General features: G+C 35.8%; 2 protein-coding genes across 2 annotated transcripts; one reads left to right on the top strand and one right to left on the bottom strand.

Moving 5' to 3' along the window:
- The first annotated feature begins 2700 nt into the window (after positions 1 to 2700).
- Positions 2701 to 3393, top strand: LOC103447813 (pentatricopeptide repeat-containing protein At1g63150-like). The gene has a single exon (XM_029089331.1). It carries the CDS (start codon positions 2701 to 2703, stop codon positions 3391 to 3393), a length of 693 nt encoding a protein of 230 aa, XP_028945164.1.
- Positions 3394 to 3872: 479 nt separating this feature from the next.
- LOC103447770 (receptor-like protein kinase HERK 1) lies at positions 3873 to 7359 on the bottom strand. Its single transcript, XM_008386975.4, has one exon. The coding sequence runs from the start codon at positions 6992 to 6994 to the stop codon at positions 4493 to 4495; it is 2502 nt and encodes an 833-aa protein (XP_008385197.1). The 5' UTR covers positions 6995 to 7359; the 3' UTR covers positions 3873 to 4492.
- Positions 7360 to 17530: the final 10171 nt, after the last annotated feature.

Genomic DNA, 17530 nt, shown 5'->3' with positions numbered 1-17530 from the left:
GTTAACAATCCAAATAGAAATTAAAGTTTCAAACCAAATGAAAATTGGAAGTAAACTTCAAAAAGGAGAATTCATTGATCAGTTATTCAAGCTTGAGATGTCGAAACTTTTGGAAGAGGCATTGAACTTGTAGAAGATTGAGTTTGTGTCAAGCATACATTACAAACAAAGAAAACATATTAATTAGTAGCAAGAAAAATTAAAGTTGAAAACCATTTAATAACAAATTTACTAAAAAAATTAAAGCATATCTTTCTTGTTTTTTCTTCTTTCATTTCCTTGTAAAATTGAAGCATATATTTCGTTGGTTCCTTGTAGAAGTTTACTTCATCTGCCCTAAGTCAACCACTAGTACGCACTAGTGCCTCCATTATTTTAGGAGTCAAGGATACCCTAAAAGGGTCCACAACCTTTCTCCCTAGGCTAAATGCATTTTCACTAGCAACAGTAGAAGTGGGGGTTACAAAGATATTTTGGCTATTTTGTGAAAGAATTAGGAACTCTTTTGTGTTTGATTTCCACAATTTTAAGATATCAAAGTCACCAACAACAATACTAATATAAGTAGGGTTTTATTTTCAAATTATTGGAATATTATAAATATGTGTTATATAATTATCTATTATATAATTTATAAATTATAAATTATATTGTATTTTTGGTATGGTACGGTAATACCGTGGTAATGGTATCCATTACCAATACCGTACCATGAAATTTCGGTACGGTACAATACCGTACCATTACCGATTGGTACAAAAAATTTGGCACAAAATCGGTATGGCACGGTTGGCAATTCGGTTGGTACGGCAATTTGGCAAAAAAATCCACCCCTAATCTTATTAGATTAGGAATGTGATTGTGTAAATCCTAGTAGATATGGGAATGTATCTTATATTCTTATTAGGAGTAGATTACCTATTAAATATTGTAATCCTAAAAGGGTAACGAATTAACCTTCCCTACTACTATAAATAAAGGCACAATGGGGTGGAATAGAACACACCTCACAATTACACATCTCTCTATTCTCTCTAATATTGCCACATCTTTCTTTCTCTCTATGACCTCCATAATCGTTTAGTAAATTATGCCTACAATATTTAACCTATTTTTTTGGGTAATTTTTTTAAAAATAAAATTTATGTTGATTATTCTAATTTAATTTCCAATAAGTAATTAAAAATCATACAAACACATGTATTTTTGAAGTTTTAATTGAAATTTGATTTTTATAATTTTCATAAATTATTTTATCATTAGATTTGATCTCATTTGATCACAGACGTTAAATTATAAGTAAAAAACAACAAAAAAAAATGTTTGAAATATGACAGTTTGGTGGGTCCAAAATAATTTTAAGCCAGACTTAAAATCTAGTCCAAAAATATATTTTATTTTAACCCAATGGTTGAAAATGGTTTGGAGGTTTTAAAGCTTATATTTTAAGTTTTATCCCATAGATTCTCCAACTCTTGGGGATAAGCTTAAAAATTTAAGCCAAAATTTTTTAAGACATAATCCATAAATTGCTTTTCTTCTTCAACCGTTATGACTTAAAATTTTAGCATAAGATTATTAAATAATAATTTTTTCCTAATTTTGTTTTTTTCTGTAACATTTTTGAAAATAAAATTTATGTAGGTTATCTTAATTTATTTTTATGAGCATTTTAATCTAAAAATATTTAAATTCAGATATGTAATTAAAAATCATACAAATACATAGGTATTTATAAAGTTTTAAATTAAATTTGATTTAAATAAGTTTCTTAAATTATTTTAGATGTTAGATTTAATTTTGGACCGTCAAATCTTTTTTTTTTTTTTACCCTTAGGTTTGATCTTCATTTGATAATAGTTGTTAGATTATAAGTAAAATACAAAAATAAGGTTGAAATATGACAGCTTGGTGGGTTTCAGAATAATTTAAGCTATACTTAAATTCTCTAGTCCAAAGATATATTTTCTCCACAGGATTATTTTTGTCCAATGGTTAGAGATGATTTGAAGGGTTTTAAACTTTATATTTTAAGTTTGATCCGATGAGTTTGAGATGGTCTAAAGGTGATGCGGGCGACAACTGCTGCCCTTCCTTCTTCTTTGAAGGTTGGTTATGGCGGTAGCAGAAGAGGTATAATACCGCGTTGCCTTGTCTTCGTAACCCTACTGCTTTTGTTTTCCTCAACGATTCCTTAGCTACCCTTCACTCTCCAGCATTTCATCCAACCAAATCTACAAATATCCAACTGCATCAGCTTGTGAAAGTCAGTAATCAGGACTTCAATATGTTCGACGAAGGCGTCCCCTGCCTTCAGTTGTCCGTTTCAATCAAGTCATTTGTCTAGTTGCCAAGTTGCAACATGACTCGGAAGTCATCTCGTTGTATAACCAAATGGGGTCGTTGGAACCAGATGGGGTTTGGTTTGTCTGTCTTGGGAAACTTCTTCAAACTTGGTTTTGAACCGGATGTGGCCACCTTCAACACCCTGTCCCACGGCTTTCTTCTTCAAAATAAAGAGTGGCTGAGGCAGCAGGACTTTTCAATAAAGGGAAAATTAACGAAAAGTTCAGGAAAAACTGTTTAATGAAAAATGAAAACTAAAGGTGTAGTGAATATTACCAAAAAAAGGTAAAACTATAGTTTTTCGTTAAAGGTGAACAATACCGGAAATGTTTTGTTAAAACTCCCTTCAATAAAATGATAGAGAGTGGTAACTGTAAGCCCAATGTGATCACGTTCAACACACTAATAAAGGGATTTTGCATGAAAGGTAACAACCTTGCATCTATTCAGTTGCTTAGGAAGATGGAGGAAGAAGCTTGTAAGCCTAACATTGTTTCCTATAACACGACCATCGACAGTCTTTGTAAAGATACCATGGTTGTTGATGCGATGAATCTTTTCTCCCAAATGATAGGTAAGGGAATTGCCCCCAACGTCGTTACCTATAACTCTTTGATTCATGGAGTTTCCAAATTAGGGGAGTGGAAAGAAGCTACTAGATTGTTGAATGAAATGGTGAGCAAAAATATCTTTCCAAATTTGCACACCTTCAACGTGTTAGTAGATACACTTTGTAAGGAGGGGCTCGTTGGGGAAGTAAAAATTGTGGTTGAAATGATGATCCAAAGAGATATTGAACGTAACACAGTTACGTACAATTCGCTTATGGATGGTTATTGCTTGCGACGAGAAATGAAAGAGGAAAAAGAAGTCTTTGATCTAACGCTTGGCAAGGGCTCCACGGTTAATGCTCGTAGTTACAACATATTGATAAATGGCTTTTCCAACGTTTTGTCAAATCCGGTTGGGAAGCAGGGCGTTCGTAACTTGCAGCTACACAGGCTTTGCCTAGTGGAAGGTTTTGTAATAGTTACTCCCTTTATTTAGATGAAAATTTTCAACCGTGGGATGTTGTTTCGGTTCTGTTTTTCTTTTTTCTTGATGATTTCGAAATCCAGTGCACAGTTTACAACATGGTGTACACAAACCGCTCAAAATCTGAATTTTGTGCCAGAAATTATTGATCCTTTGTGGGCTTTATATTGACTGCATATCGAGCGTATATATTGACTTAGTGGCATGCATCTCAATAGAAAATTGAAAGATTTATCATGAACCGCTAAGGAGAGACTCGAGTGTAGAAGTAAACGCTCTTAATAATCATTTAGCTACAAGACTTTGCTTTATTAACAAGAGAAACGATAAACGCTCACCCTTTTTGTAGGTGTAAAAATCATCTCCTTTGTTATTTTTGTCCAACGATGCTATATTCTAAACTACTAATTAGAACTCGAGTGCAAGTCAATGACAAAGATATATAATAAAATGAACGTGCAGGAGTGCAACCATAGGTTCACTAGAAAAAGGAAAAAGAATAGGAAAGTCCATTATTTCTTAATGTTTGGATATACAGAAAATGTAAGAAACTAAAGGGGAAGAAATTATAGTTTTGATGATTTTTGTTTCTACATTCTCTGTATAAAACACATCCATTTACCAGGGAGTCTGAGAGAACCACCTGAAACTGTTTTCTCTTGTTCTATTTTCTATTTAAGAACCAAACGACGACAAACAAAACATCAAGCAAAATATCACTCAAAATAAACTATAATCCGTAGAAGGAAGAGTATGAAAATGAAATTTTTACCGCCTTTGATATGGTGAAAGTCTGAAGTGGGATACGCATACGCCCTTCCTCTCAGTCACCGATCATATGAACCACACGTGACGGATAGCTGGGAGAAGGAGGGTCTACGGAGCCATCCCCTGCCTGAACCTTTGCCTCATACAGTGTGGAATGGAACATGAATACGAAATAACAAGTTACACAAGATCCTTATGAATCTAAAACACACTCAAACCGCCACCCCCTTCTGTACAAAAGGAGAACTCAGAATGCTTCATCAAGTTCAATCAGCAAACTACCACAAAAGAAGTGTTTATCGAAGGAGATGCCAAACTCGTAGCATGTACTATCTTGGAACAGTTACCTACCCTCGGACTTCACCAGCTGCGAGAACACTTTACTCATAGAAACACCTGAAAGATCATCCACGCTTGAGACTTCAAATTGTGCAGCAGAGTCATTTGTATCAACGTTATTGAAGTTGTTAACTTGTGGGGATAGCTCGCCAATCATATTGGTACTATTTTCTTCTGCGTCGCCTGGAATCTCTGCCTCTTGAAGTTGAAGGGCATACTCTAGGTTCCACAACACATCTCCCATGGAGGGCCTGTCAACACCATAGTCGGCCAAGCACTTCTCGGCGGTTTCTCCAAATTTCCTCAGAGAATCTGGTCTGATTTTGCCTGCAAGAGTTGAGTCTATGATTTGCTCCAACTGCCCCTTCTTCTGCCATTTCATTGCCCATTCAGCCAAGTTCACCATTTCCCTCGGAAGAGACGGGTCTATAACAGGTCTTGCACAAAGAACCTCAAACAAAACCACCCCAAATGAATACACATCTGATTTCTCAGTCAGTTGTTGCCTTCTAAAATATTCAGGATCAAGGTATCCAAAACTCCCTTTCACCGCCGTACTGACATGGGTTTGATCAATTTCAGGCCCCGTCTTAGAAAGCCCAAAATCAGCAACCTTGGCCATGAGGTTCTCATCAAGCAAGATGTTTGCGGATTTCACATCACGATGAATAACTGCTTTTGCATCACCAGTGTGAAGGTAGTGAAGTCCTCTAGCTGATCCAATGCATACTTCAAGCCTTTGTTTCCAACTTAAGCTGGGGTTACCTGAGCCATAGAGATGACCCTTCAGGGTTCCGTTCTCCATATATTCATATATCAGAATCATCTCATTCTTGTCATCACAATACCCAATCAATGAGACAAGGTGGCGGTGACGGAATTGAGATAGCATCTCAATTTCAGTCCTGAACTCTGCAAGCCCCTGTTGAGACCGTGGATTTCCCCTCTTGACAGCCACCTTGGTTCCATCGTTCAAGGTTCCTTTGTATACCTTCCCAAAACCACCGATTCCAATAACCCAGCTCTCATCAAAGTTACTCGTAGCCTCCTGTACTACCCCAAAAGGAAAACGATAGCTGTAGTTAGAAGCAGCACTAGCAGTTGTTCCATATGAGTATTTACTTCCCATGGTATGAGAATTGGTTCCGTTCATGGAAAAGGGAATCCAAGTCTTAGAATGGCCTTGGTCTGCCAGCCTCTTCCTTCTTCTGCACAGAACAAAGAGAACCCCAGCCAATGCCACTGCAATAAATGACCCAACGCTGGCACCCACAATTACTCCAACATTACTTTTCGAACCTGGATTCAAAGAAGAAACTGAGTTGGCTCCACTGAGGCTGCCTGCTGAATTGTTCATTTTCATAATCTCGAGCCCATTTAGAATGGCATTGGGATAAGCATTGTTTACAGCAGAGGGGCCAATACTAATACGCAGCTTATTTCTGACAGCGGACGCTGTAACAATGTCCAGATAATATGGCACAGCCAACTTATTAATTGCTGAAGAACTCAGATCGAGATCTGGAGCAACATTTGAAGAGTCAACGTAAACATTGAAGTACAGCTGATTGAGAGCTTTACTCACTACATCGCAAAAGTGAAATCGAACAAGGTATTGGAATCCTGGATCCACCGTGAACTCCCAGGTTACATTGAAATTGCTGTTGGGATTATTTGCTGAGTTCATCTCAGTGAGGGTTCCATAGACGGTTTGTGGAGCAATGTCTGCAGTTGCCAAACCTGCATCATACGTAACAGCTGCAATGTTGGAGAAATCTTTGGCAAGGTTCTCATTTACTAGAAAACTTTGGTCAGGAACCCAAGTTCGCCACAGGGTATCATTCTCGAAAGACACGGTTGGTCCACCCATATTGACCCTCCAAGCTGTCTCCAGAGCCTGATTCGTCAAACCCTGGAATTTATCAGACGCAGTGCCGGCATCATCAGTTATGAGTTGGTCGGGTACTGAAACAACTTCTATCGCATTTAGGAATGCGAACGAATTGCTGGAAGGGGTGAAGGTGACAACAAGGCTATCTGAAGTGACATTCACCGAAAATTCCTTGAGAGAAGTGTTTTGAACACTGAAATCGGTAAGCAGCGCAAAGTTTTGGGCGGAAACAGAGAAATTGGCCTTGCTCAAATCATAACTACCAAATGTAAACGGATAGAAGTAAAGGCGGATCCAATGCCTACCGCTTTGGCTTATGGAAAAGGTGTACTTGGAGGATTCTGGGAAGATTCGCGCTGTCTGATACAGCGGCGAATCATCAAAGGAAGTGATTGATTTCAAAGAAACATTGGCAACAACATCTTTTGGGGATGAAAGATATTTGGAAGCCAAGTTATCCGCTAGAAAAACACGGTTACCCACTGTAGTATTGGTAAGCGATCCACAGTCTATAAGGTAATTGTCAGCAGGAACAAATCCACTACACAACAATCCCAAACACAATACAGAAAAAACCCAGATGAACAGATCAAATTTAAAACAACCCATCATCATAAAGTTGGGAAATTTAATGAGGAACCCAAGAAATTAGGGTTTCTTGAGCTCAATTGGGACCAAAAAGATCAGGGTTTTCAGACAGGAGTTCAACTAATTGATCAGAAACAGAAGCTTAATGGAAACCCAGAAACAGAATTGATTGGAGAAGTGAAAAGATGTCACCTTTTAGATCAAATGAGCTCCAAAACAAATCTGATACACTCTTGAGAGTTCAACAGCCGTTTTTTTTTTCTCTCTCTCTCTCTCTCTTTTTCTCTCTCTAAAATTATGGAAAATTTCAAATAATAGGAAGAACAGTTAAAGATTGTTTACAAATCTGGCAAAACACAAGCTGTTTTGATGCAGATGACAACCTTAGTTGGATACTGACAGGTCCAAAGATTCGTTTTGACATTAAACTATCCACGAAAACTACAAAATGTGTAACGGAGTCAAATCAAATGTGTACAGAAGTGAGTGAAAAGTTAGAATAATTAATTTATTAATTAATTAATTGAAAAACCGGCCAATGTTTTAGAAGTGCTGACCTTGTAATAGGTAGAAACTAGACTGACGAAAATCTATCTTGGAGAGAAGGTAAATTACAAACAGAAAGGTTAGTCGCCGATGTAACTCGACAGAAAAATGAGAAGTCATTTGGCACACTATTTATTTTTGTTGAAAACGGGGCATAAGCCCGAAAGGAAATGAAGTATTACATAAAAACATTACGAGATCTTAATTATATCTTCAATTAACAACTGATGACAAGAAGGAGGAATTTGCCCAAAAAAGATTGGACTCTAACTGTATGATAAACTCAAACCAATCAAATCATCAGCAACAAATTTTTTTTCAAGATAAATATGACAAATTTCACAAGACCAGTTTTGATGCATAAGGACACGACTTCAATGCTAAACTTTCCAGAAGGTGATTATCCACTTTTGCATGTAAAATCAACTATAATGCAAGTGCAGAATCCGATAAATGGACACGACATGATTAATATGTTACTTTATACTTACACCATTTATATATTTGATGTATTCGTTTCGAGTGATCTCTTATAAGTACAACCTTCGAATGATCTTTTCTAAGTATAACCTTTAAATAAACATTATAAAAAAAACAAATTCTCAAAAAAGGAGGATGATTGAAAATGCTCTTAAAATTAGAGAGATTTTTCTGTGTACTAGAAACACATTTTGATATACTAGTGTAAGAATACAATTTATTGAAAATTTTAATAAAAAAAATTAACTAATTGTATTATGACACTTAACATACGGTATACTATATCATTGTTTTGGGACACAAAAAAACTCAACTTGAGTGGAGGATTAGGTAAAGCTCCGACCAAAAAACAAAGTTGTAGAGAAGCTACGTGTAAGCACGCATAGAAATTATGGATCACCAAATTTGGTGTACGAGTGCTCAACCTTTTTAAAATAATCATACCATCAAGGTAGAGAAAATGGAAATCAACGTCACCTCTTTTGAATAATAAATATAAAATATGGTCACCTTATGAAGATGGCCTCAATGGCACTTGCCATTTTGCATGATGTCAAAATGTTGTAAATTGTATAAATTTTGACTTCTTATATTTTTACATTACTCGCAGACCTCACATCATTCACTTACTGTTATTTTATGTAGGGCGAGTTAGAAAAGTTTAGAAGAAGATTGATTACTTTCATCATCAATGTCAAGATATATTCACAACTTTGAGGTTGAAGGATTTATGAATATCACCTAACTGTTCCATTGATATAAATTTACATATAAATTTACACCGATATAGATTTACGTATAAATTTATAGATGACACACCAATAAAAAATGATGACAGCAAAACTCGAACCTTAATAAGACAACACACAAAATAGAGATATTATCAACTAAATCAACTCTCGTTAGGCTCTTATTTTATCTAAAACAATAGAAATTATACAATAATGCAAAGTCTGTTTTTTGAAATTATTAATCTCATAAACAAATTAAGAAAAACATCCAATAACGTGTATCCACATGGAAAAAATAAATAATCATATAACTTGTAGACCTCCTTAACATCAGCAGTCTACTTTGCTGTCATCCTAACATTTGACTTGAGTTTAAACTTTAAAGTAATGTGCTTTTCTTTTGTTTTTATTAATTTGAGATTAATTACATCACTTTATGTTTTTTCTTTAACAAACGATATTATTTACATTAGGGGAGTGAGCATGTGAGTTAAGCCTCATAATGAGCTAGTATTAATGTAGTTCAAATTCACCTTCGTGTGAGTTAAGCCTCACAATGAGCTAGTATTAATGTAGTTCAAATTCACCTTTGGCAAGAATAAAAATTAAGATTTCACACTTATAAGTGAAAATAAATATCATTAGATCGTAGTACCAAGTGGTTACACCATTGCATTAGCTGCAAAGATTTTTTGAAAGAGATATATTGCTTTTATCTGGTTAATTTTCAAATAAAAAAGTCATGGCAGTTGATATTTATTTTTTGTTTTTTGAGATTGATGTTATACGTTGCATCCTTCAATCCCTGATTGATGGCGAATGTTATACGTAGCATCATCCTTCAATCCTTGATTGATGGCTAATGTTATACGTAGCATCCTTCAATCCTTGATTGATGGCGACTAAAATTCAAGGAACAAGCTCAAAATCGATAGAAATTTAGTCGTTAGATTTTTGGTGAAAGATTTAAGAACCAAAATCGATAGTAAAAAATCTCTAGTGTATTGAAAACCAAGAGTCCAGTAGATTTTTTTTGCAAATAAACATGAAGATTGTATAACCTTTTGTTTTATTTTCGACCTTCTATTGACCGGAACGAATATCAAGGTTCAAGATAGTCACTCTTTTATACTCTGATAGTAAAATACATATATTATTTAAATTAGGGTATACTTCCATTTAACTTCTTGAACTATTATCCTAATTGAACTTGATTCTTGAACTATTTTTTGGGTACATGAACCTGTTGAACTATTTGAAATTAGTCAATTAACCCTTCACTGTTATAGTCAATGAGATTTCATCTATTTTGTCATCAAATATTGTCACGACTTTACCCTCAAGAGTAAATCACGTGATGGTCACGTGCCAGTATTTGATGGTAAAATTGATGAAATTTCATTGAATCTGATGGTGAGGGGTCAGTTGACTAATTTCAAATACTTCAAGGGGTTCATGTACTAAAAAAATAGTTTAGAAGCTCAACTTCAACTATGGTAATAATTTATGAGATTTCACCCATCTTATGTTCGTTAATATTCGTTAATATTTGTTTATCTTAGGTCGAGAGTGGCCTGATGGACGCCAAGCTATGGCCAGCTAGCTCCAGCAGTGAAGGTGCTTCTTTTGGTTGGCAAACGGAAACCCTACCTGCTAATCAAAACCGTGTACGGTACGACGAGATACACACATAGAACAAAACTATCATCGCGATTATTCAAGGTCCAAGGGACGCGGCAATACTCCATAGGACGATATATATCTATATATGTGCCAATTGCCGGCATTTCATATGAGTTCAACGTTTCTTTCCCGGAACTTGTATTTTTGGCAATATTTTACGACCAATTTGTATTTGAAAAAACTTGTCTCTCCAATTTTGTTAAACAAAAGCAATAGTACTATATTAAATACTAAGGAGTATTCCAAAATAATGGAAATGATGAAATTGTATTTGTGGTAACCAGAAGGACGATTAAACACGTAGACAAAGAGAGCGCAAACAAGCAAAAATGCCCTCCATTACACTAGCGAAGTGAGGAAGGCCACTTTAAACTATAATGTATACGCACTAATACACCTAATCATCTAACACTTGTACTTTCACTTAACCTTGGTTAATTTTTTTCAAAATTGAAAAAGGATAATTTAATATGAAAGTTAATCAAAGTTAGGTGAAATGACAAGTAACAGATGATTAGGTGTATGGTGAGCAAACACCATAGTTTATGGTGGTGAGACAAAATGCTTTCAGTGAAGAAAGGGTAATGCTAGAAAGACTAAATGAATATACTAAATTTTGTAAACGAAATGACATAGAGGTTGATGATTGAATTATTACTTAAGTATTGATTAACGTGCTTATTTCTTATTAGTGACACGTCATTTAGTTTGTAAATGTATTATACCTAGCATTACTTAGTGAGGAAAAGATTAGTTATTGGATTACTATACCTATAATCATGGCCTAATCATAGGCTATGATATCCAATATGGTTAATCTAACATCTAATCTAATAAAATTATCGTTTTACCAAAAAAAAGTCTTTCTCATTTATTATCTTATAATGGTGCCACTTGCTACACAGCATGAAGCGTGCAAAAAAAACAAAACAAAAAAACTTAGCCTATTCACTGAGACATTTCGTCAAACGCTTGGTGGGCTTCTTGTTGTCAACTAAACCCTGTTGCACACATGTCAACAAATAGCAGCATATGCCGAAGGAATTTGATAAGTGATATAGAGAGAATTTGTCAAGTTTTACACAACCTTTTGAGATATGCCTAACATTCATTACATCAAACATTTAGTAGGCACAAAAGAGACCCATACCAAACATTCGGAGGATTCTTAGAAGACCTTCGCATGTTTATTTTTCGGACATCATTATAATTGTATATACATTTCCTCCTTGAGAGAAGAATACAAAACAACCATTTAAAACTTAACTTTATCTTAACACAATTATCCGGGGTTTTATAAATAAAAACGAGACATCAAGGACGATGAGACTTATCCGTGAAATGGTGGAGAGAGGATTCGTTGCAGATACGTCTACACAAAAATTGGTAGTTAATTTGTTGTCAAAAGATGATATAGATCCTGCTTTATTGCCATTGATAAGATGTTAATAATTATGAACATTGATAGGTGCATTATTTATCATATTTTCATGTTAATTATACCTAAGTTTTGTTAAGGAATTGATTATAAAATAGCCTTATTACTTTCCTTTTCTCAGTTTCAGCCAATCTGCGCACTTAGAACATTTTTGGTGTTAACTCGACTTTCCAAAGGAGTTTTGATGCAAGGCCAATTGGAGAAGGAAGCTAAGAGGCTGAAGATCGTTATGTCCGAATTTCATAATTTTCCATCAAGCCAAATGTTCCAGTTTTCAAAGTTAATCCCACAGAAGTTGTTTTTCCTTCATAATTGCGCAGCTGTGAGAGAATGAAGATTTGGAGGCTTTCCCGATTTTTCCTAGTGGCGTGCGATATATGCTTGGAAAGATAAGAGATAAAACTATGTTTCTCAGAGTTTTACAGAGTTTTTCAGAAGATAAATCGACCGCAAAACTGGCGTGCAAGACATATGACGTGTTTCCCAAGTCAAGAAGGATTCTTTCCTAGTTTGTGTCATTAACTATTTAGGAGTTGTTTTGTTTTAGGAGAGTTTCTCCTAGACCTTTTTGGGTTTTTTCTAGTATAAATAAGGTCCCAAATCTCTCTCTAAGGATCCATCCACCCCCGCATATTCCGACATCACCCACACCGTACTACACCATTCACCATCTCCGCAATTCGTGAAAAAGAGCTTAGGGATGTGCTTTGCCATGGATTCCGCTTTCTATCTTTCTTTTATTTTTATTTCTATGTGTAACTAAGTTTTTTTTCTAAGGTTTATGAAGAAACCATGACATGAATATTTGCGAAGTACTTTGTTAATTATTATCCGATTATATGTCATATTATATTCTTAATCTTTGTGGGTATTTTATTTTAGATTCGGATTTCTAATGACTGGTCACCTTTAGGAATTTTGCATCTAGATAGTTAGATAAATCTATGAGGATGACCAATCAATTAGGTTTATTGGAACTAAGGTTAAGAAGAGTAGACAAACTAGTGAGGATGACCAATATCAAGCTAGTCCTACTTGGTTGGCATGATTCTTCTACGCTTAATGGGTTTTTATGTGTTGAATTGTATGCCTAACCAATAGGATATAATTATCATGTAGAAATATAAGAGTTGATGCCTAACCACAGATTAATTCATAACTTAGAAAGAACAACTTTTAACATTGGCGTGGTAATTGGGTAGTAGTTGGCTCTAGGAAAGGTAAATAGGATTGTTGTTGGTGGATTCATAACCTTGGGCTTCCATTGTTTCTTAATTTCTTCTATGTCGATTATTCATTTTAATTAATTGTCTTTTATTTTTCTTGTTAATTTTAGTTTTAATTAATTACTCAATTATTCAATTCAATCTATCCTTGTTTGTTTAATTAAGTCTAGCGTGATTAATCGGTTAAATTGGTGTTAAAGCAATCCTTGTAGGATCGATCTCGTATTTGCATATATTATTACAATTGATTCATGCGCTTGCGAGTTTAATTTGGTTTAAATTAATCTATTATTTAGGTTAGTTTAAATACACATCAAACATCATTTGGATATTGGACTTTTGAAAATGATCCTTCTGACTATCCCAATGCACTTTGGAACTCCACGACAATGTCGGATTTTTGTTGGCCCTCAAATTTTTAGCAAATAGTTTTGCATTTGACCATATCATGCTTGAAAGCATTAAGATTACCCAGGAAGAAAAATATCCATCAGTTCCCCCTTGGTGAATGGAGGACATGACCTAAACACTAAGCAGTTTGGTAAAGCAGTAAGATTTAGGGGTGTGCTATCCACACACCCCATTTTACTTCTCACACACCTCTTGATGATTTCTGTCAGTTGATCTTCTTCAATTCATCTGATCCGACGGTCGAAAATTAAAAAGGTGTGTGAGAAGTAAAATGGGGTGTGTGGATATCACACCCCTAAGATTTACTGTGAATTTATAGTGTTTGCAAGTTTCGATTATTTTGCCGGAATGAGTATGCAACTGTAGTATTCAGACTATGTTAAAAATATATCATTGGGGATATTTGTTTGATCGTATGATGGTCCATTAAATTGATAGTGTGAGAGATACGGGACATTTTATTGGATCCGTAGAAGAAACCTTTGCACCATTGCGAATGTTGGAAATTTGAGTAGTTTGAGTAGAAATTTCCTTGTCCCACATTGGCCATTCCCAAAAGATTTTATCACTTTATAAGGTTTTGTCCTTTAAAGAAAGTGATTGGAGTAATAGGCCTGGAGACTAAAATTGGGCTCACCCTTGGGGTTGGGCTTTGGGATATAATAATTAATTGGTAATTATATATAATTAATATATAATTAATTATTTTTCGGATTTACTTAATTATTTTTTAATTAAATTCGAATTTAATTAATTAATTATTTTTTTATGAAAAGACTCATCCTTTCAGATGAAGTCTGAGAGTTCTTTCTGAACACAGAGCAAAGCACCCTTCTGAAGAGATGTCTCCCAACAGTCACACCCCATTCTCATACATGTTGCAAACAGGCATCTATCTGCTATATATACATACATCTGCATAGCATTTAGAACACAGAAATAATAAACTTCATCTTCTACATTCATAAACCTTCTTATTGAGAGAACCACACTAAATTCGCCAGAAGTTAAATTTTCCGGTGCTGGAATTTTAACTTGATCGTTGAATCCTGGTGAAGCAGACGTCCGTAGAACTACAAGCACAGAGTAGGGACGAAATTTCTGTTTCAAGGACATTGCGGTACGCAAGCCTCGATCTTCAAGTTGTCTGTTTTATAATAAATATTCTGTTGTAAACATTCCTAGTTTAAGTATGATTGTGTAAATCCTAGATAAGATTTGATTCTAGTTATCCTTTCCTATTACAACTTGTATTACTTGGAGGAGAAGAAATATCTTCTCTCCCTTTACTACTATAAATAAAGGCACAATGTAGGAGGGATAACAACACACACATTCCCCTACAATTCTACAAACACACCTCTCTCTCCTCTCTCTCTCTGCCGCCGGCCCTAGTCTTTCTGTCAGATAAAAATAGACCACAACACGTTATCAGCACGCTCCTACCGCTGCGCTTAGGAATCTGACGTTGGAGATTTTTTCTGCATCAAACCAGTTCATCCATATCATCACGCAATCAGGTTCTTTCCAAACAACGGCTTTTAACTCGATATTTTGCAAGCCCTGATAGCATGAACATTCACCATAATGCATGACCCAACTTTACGTTTAACGTATTTTAGATTCTACATAAATTGTGTATGCTTCATAACCAAAATTGCTACAATTATGTGAATTTGATATTTGCCATGAATTGAATCTTACATATGTACATGCATTGAAACTATTATTTGCATATGCATCAACGTAAATATGTGATTCATTAAAATTATACATGCATATAATATAATTGAATTGAAAAAAAAAACATTTTTTTGCGATTGGGACTTGGGTTCTTTCGAACCCGTGACCACCATCTTGAGGATGGGGTCTCCACGCCGAGCAGAAGAGCTTGCAGCCTTCTTCTTCCACATAAAAAAAAAAAAAAATATATATATATATATATATATATATTTGGGCCCTCCTGCAGAGAGCCGAGTGCAAATTTTTTTTCAGGGGTTAGCTTTTAGCGGCCCGCGTTTTTTTTAGGGCCTGTTTTCTGCGGCCCCTTGCCTCTCCCCACCCCGTGAGCCTGCAGCTCACCTCGAGACCCTCCATTGCCCAAATTTTTGGGCATATGTCTTACGGACCCATTTTTTTTAGCCATCCACTGCTCCATATTTTTTTTTTTGGATCCCAAATTTTATTCGCCTAATTATTTTTAGGCCCAATGGGTTTATATTTTTTTTCCCCACATTTTAATTTGGCCCGAAGTCCAAATAAATTAATTCAATTATAATTATACACCTAAAGGTTATATTTTTGCATATATCTGTTGCATATTTGTTTGCATATATATATATGTGTTTGCCTGCAGGAATATATGAACCTGAAGTTCATAATTACTTTGAAACCCGAAGTTTCTTCTAAACATGCCTTGTTTGAAAACCCGAAGTTTTCACTTAAATATATCACCCATGAAAACCCGAAGTTTTTCATGCAAAATTAAACCAATACATGTCTATTAGAACCTGTATGTTCTACTCCTATGTGAATGGATTGATTTTTCTCCATTACACTAACCACATCTTGTCCATCTATTTTGTGATAGGAACATGTCGAACTTGAACAAACTCGACTTCACCGCTTTGGAGGTTTCTGGAAGGAACTACCTCAAGTGGGTTCAAGATGTGAAGCTCCACCTCACTGCAAAGAACTTGCGTCCTGCTATTGAAGAAGCAACAGATAAACCTGTTGGCGAGGCTGAAAAAGCCACTGCTATGATCTTCATCCGAAGACATATCCATGACGCTCTACAAACTGAGTACCTTGCTGAGGAGGATCCACGTGCATTATGGGTCGCTTTGGCTGATCGTTTCGATCACCAAAAGGACATATTCTTGCCTGAAGCAAGACACGACTGGCAGCACTTGCGCTTCCAAGACTTTAAGTCTGTGAATGAATATAATTCTGAAGTTTGTCGAATCCGATCACTTCTCAAGTTTTGCAATGAAACTTTGACTGAAGAGGATCTCCTGGAGAAGACCTACTTGACCTTCTCTGCTTCTAATATTGTCCTGCAGCAACAATATAGAGCTCAGAAGTTCACTAAGTTCTCGGATTTGATCTCTGTTTTACTTCTTGCTGAAAAGCAGAACCAGCTGTTGATGAAGAATCATCAAGCTCGACCTACTGGGGCTACTGCTGTGCCTGAAGCACATTATAGCACTAATCAACACCCAAAACGCCAAAAGAGGCGTGGTAAGGGCGGCCAGAAGCCATCCCACCAAGGTCAACAGAGCCAAGGCCCATCCAAGGGAGGAAACAAAGCCCAGAAGCGCCCAAACCTCGCTCCCAAGGCCCCGAACTTCAAGAATAAGGGCAAAGCACCTGCCACAATGAATGACGATATGTGATATCGTTGTGGTTCCAAGGACCATTGGTCCCGTATTTGCCGTGCTCCCAAGAAGGTTGTGGATGCATATCATTCTCGTCGTACGAAGTTTGAATCAAACTTCCTGCAAGTGGACGAACCGGAGACTACAAAGATGGAGGTTTCTGATTTTCAGGAGGATAACACTCCTATGGAAGATTAGAATCTTAGACATAGACTTATTTTTCAGTTGAAATAATACAATTGGGGTCGAATTCCACCTAGTGGCCGAACCCCACCTTGTTTTTTGATTGATTTTGAACAATTTTCCTTTATGTTTTGGATTATTAGTTGGCGATTTATTTTGGATATTAAGTTTTTAATCCTTGAATAAATGAAATTATTTTGAATTGATACTTGTTTTTATAAACTTTTATGCATGTGACCGATTCAAATTAATTTTTCATTCTAGGTATGACTAGTGGGAAAGTTAGTTGTCTGGCAGATAGTGCAACCACGCATACTGTTTTCCGTGAACGCATCTATTTCACTAACTTCGTACCTAAGAATGCACCTCTGACAACCCTCTCAGGCCCATCCAACCTGATCGAAGGATACGGTAAGGCACGTATAATGTTGTCCAATGGTACAATCTTGACCATTGCTGAGGCACTCTATTCTCCACGTTCCGGAAGA

The sequence above is a fragment of the Malus domestica genome, chromosome 11 (genome assembly GCF_042453785.1).
Source record: "Malus domestica chromosome 11, GDT2T_hap1".
Taxonomy (NCBI): Eukaryota; Viridiplantae; Streptophyta; class Magnoliopsida; order Rosales; family Rosaceae; genus Malus; species Malus domestica.
The sequence above is the reverse complement of the archived record's forward strand: the minus strand, read 5'-3'. Positions and strand labels throughout refer to the sequence as shown.

Excerpts from the sequence above, each read along its gene's own strand:
- LOC103447813 (XM_029089331.1), top strand. The coding sequence starts at position 2,701 with ATGATAGAGAGTGGTAACTGTAAGCCCAATGTGATCACGTTCAACACA.
- LOC103447770 (XM_008386975.4), bottom strand. The coding sequence starts at position 6,994 with ATGATGATGGGTTGTTTTAAATTTGATCTGTTCATCTGGGTTTTTTCT.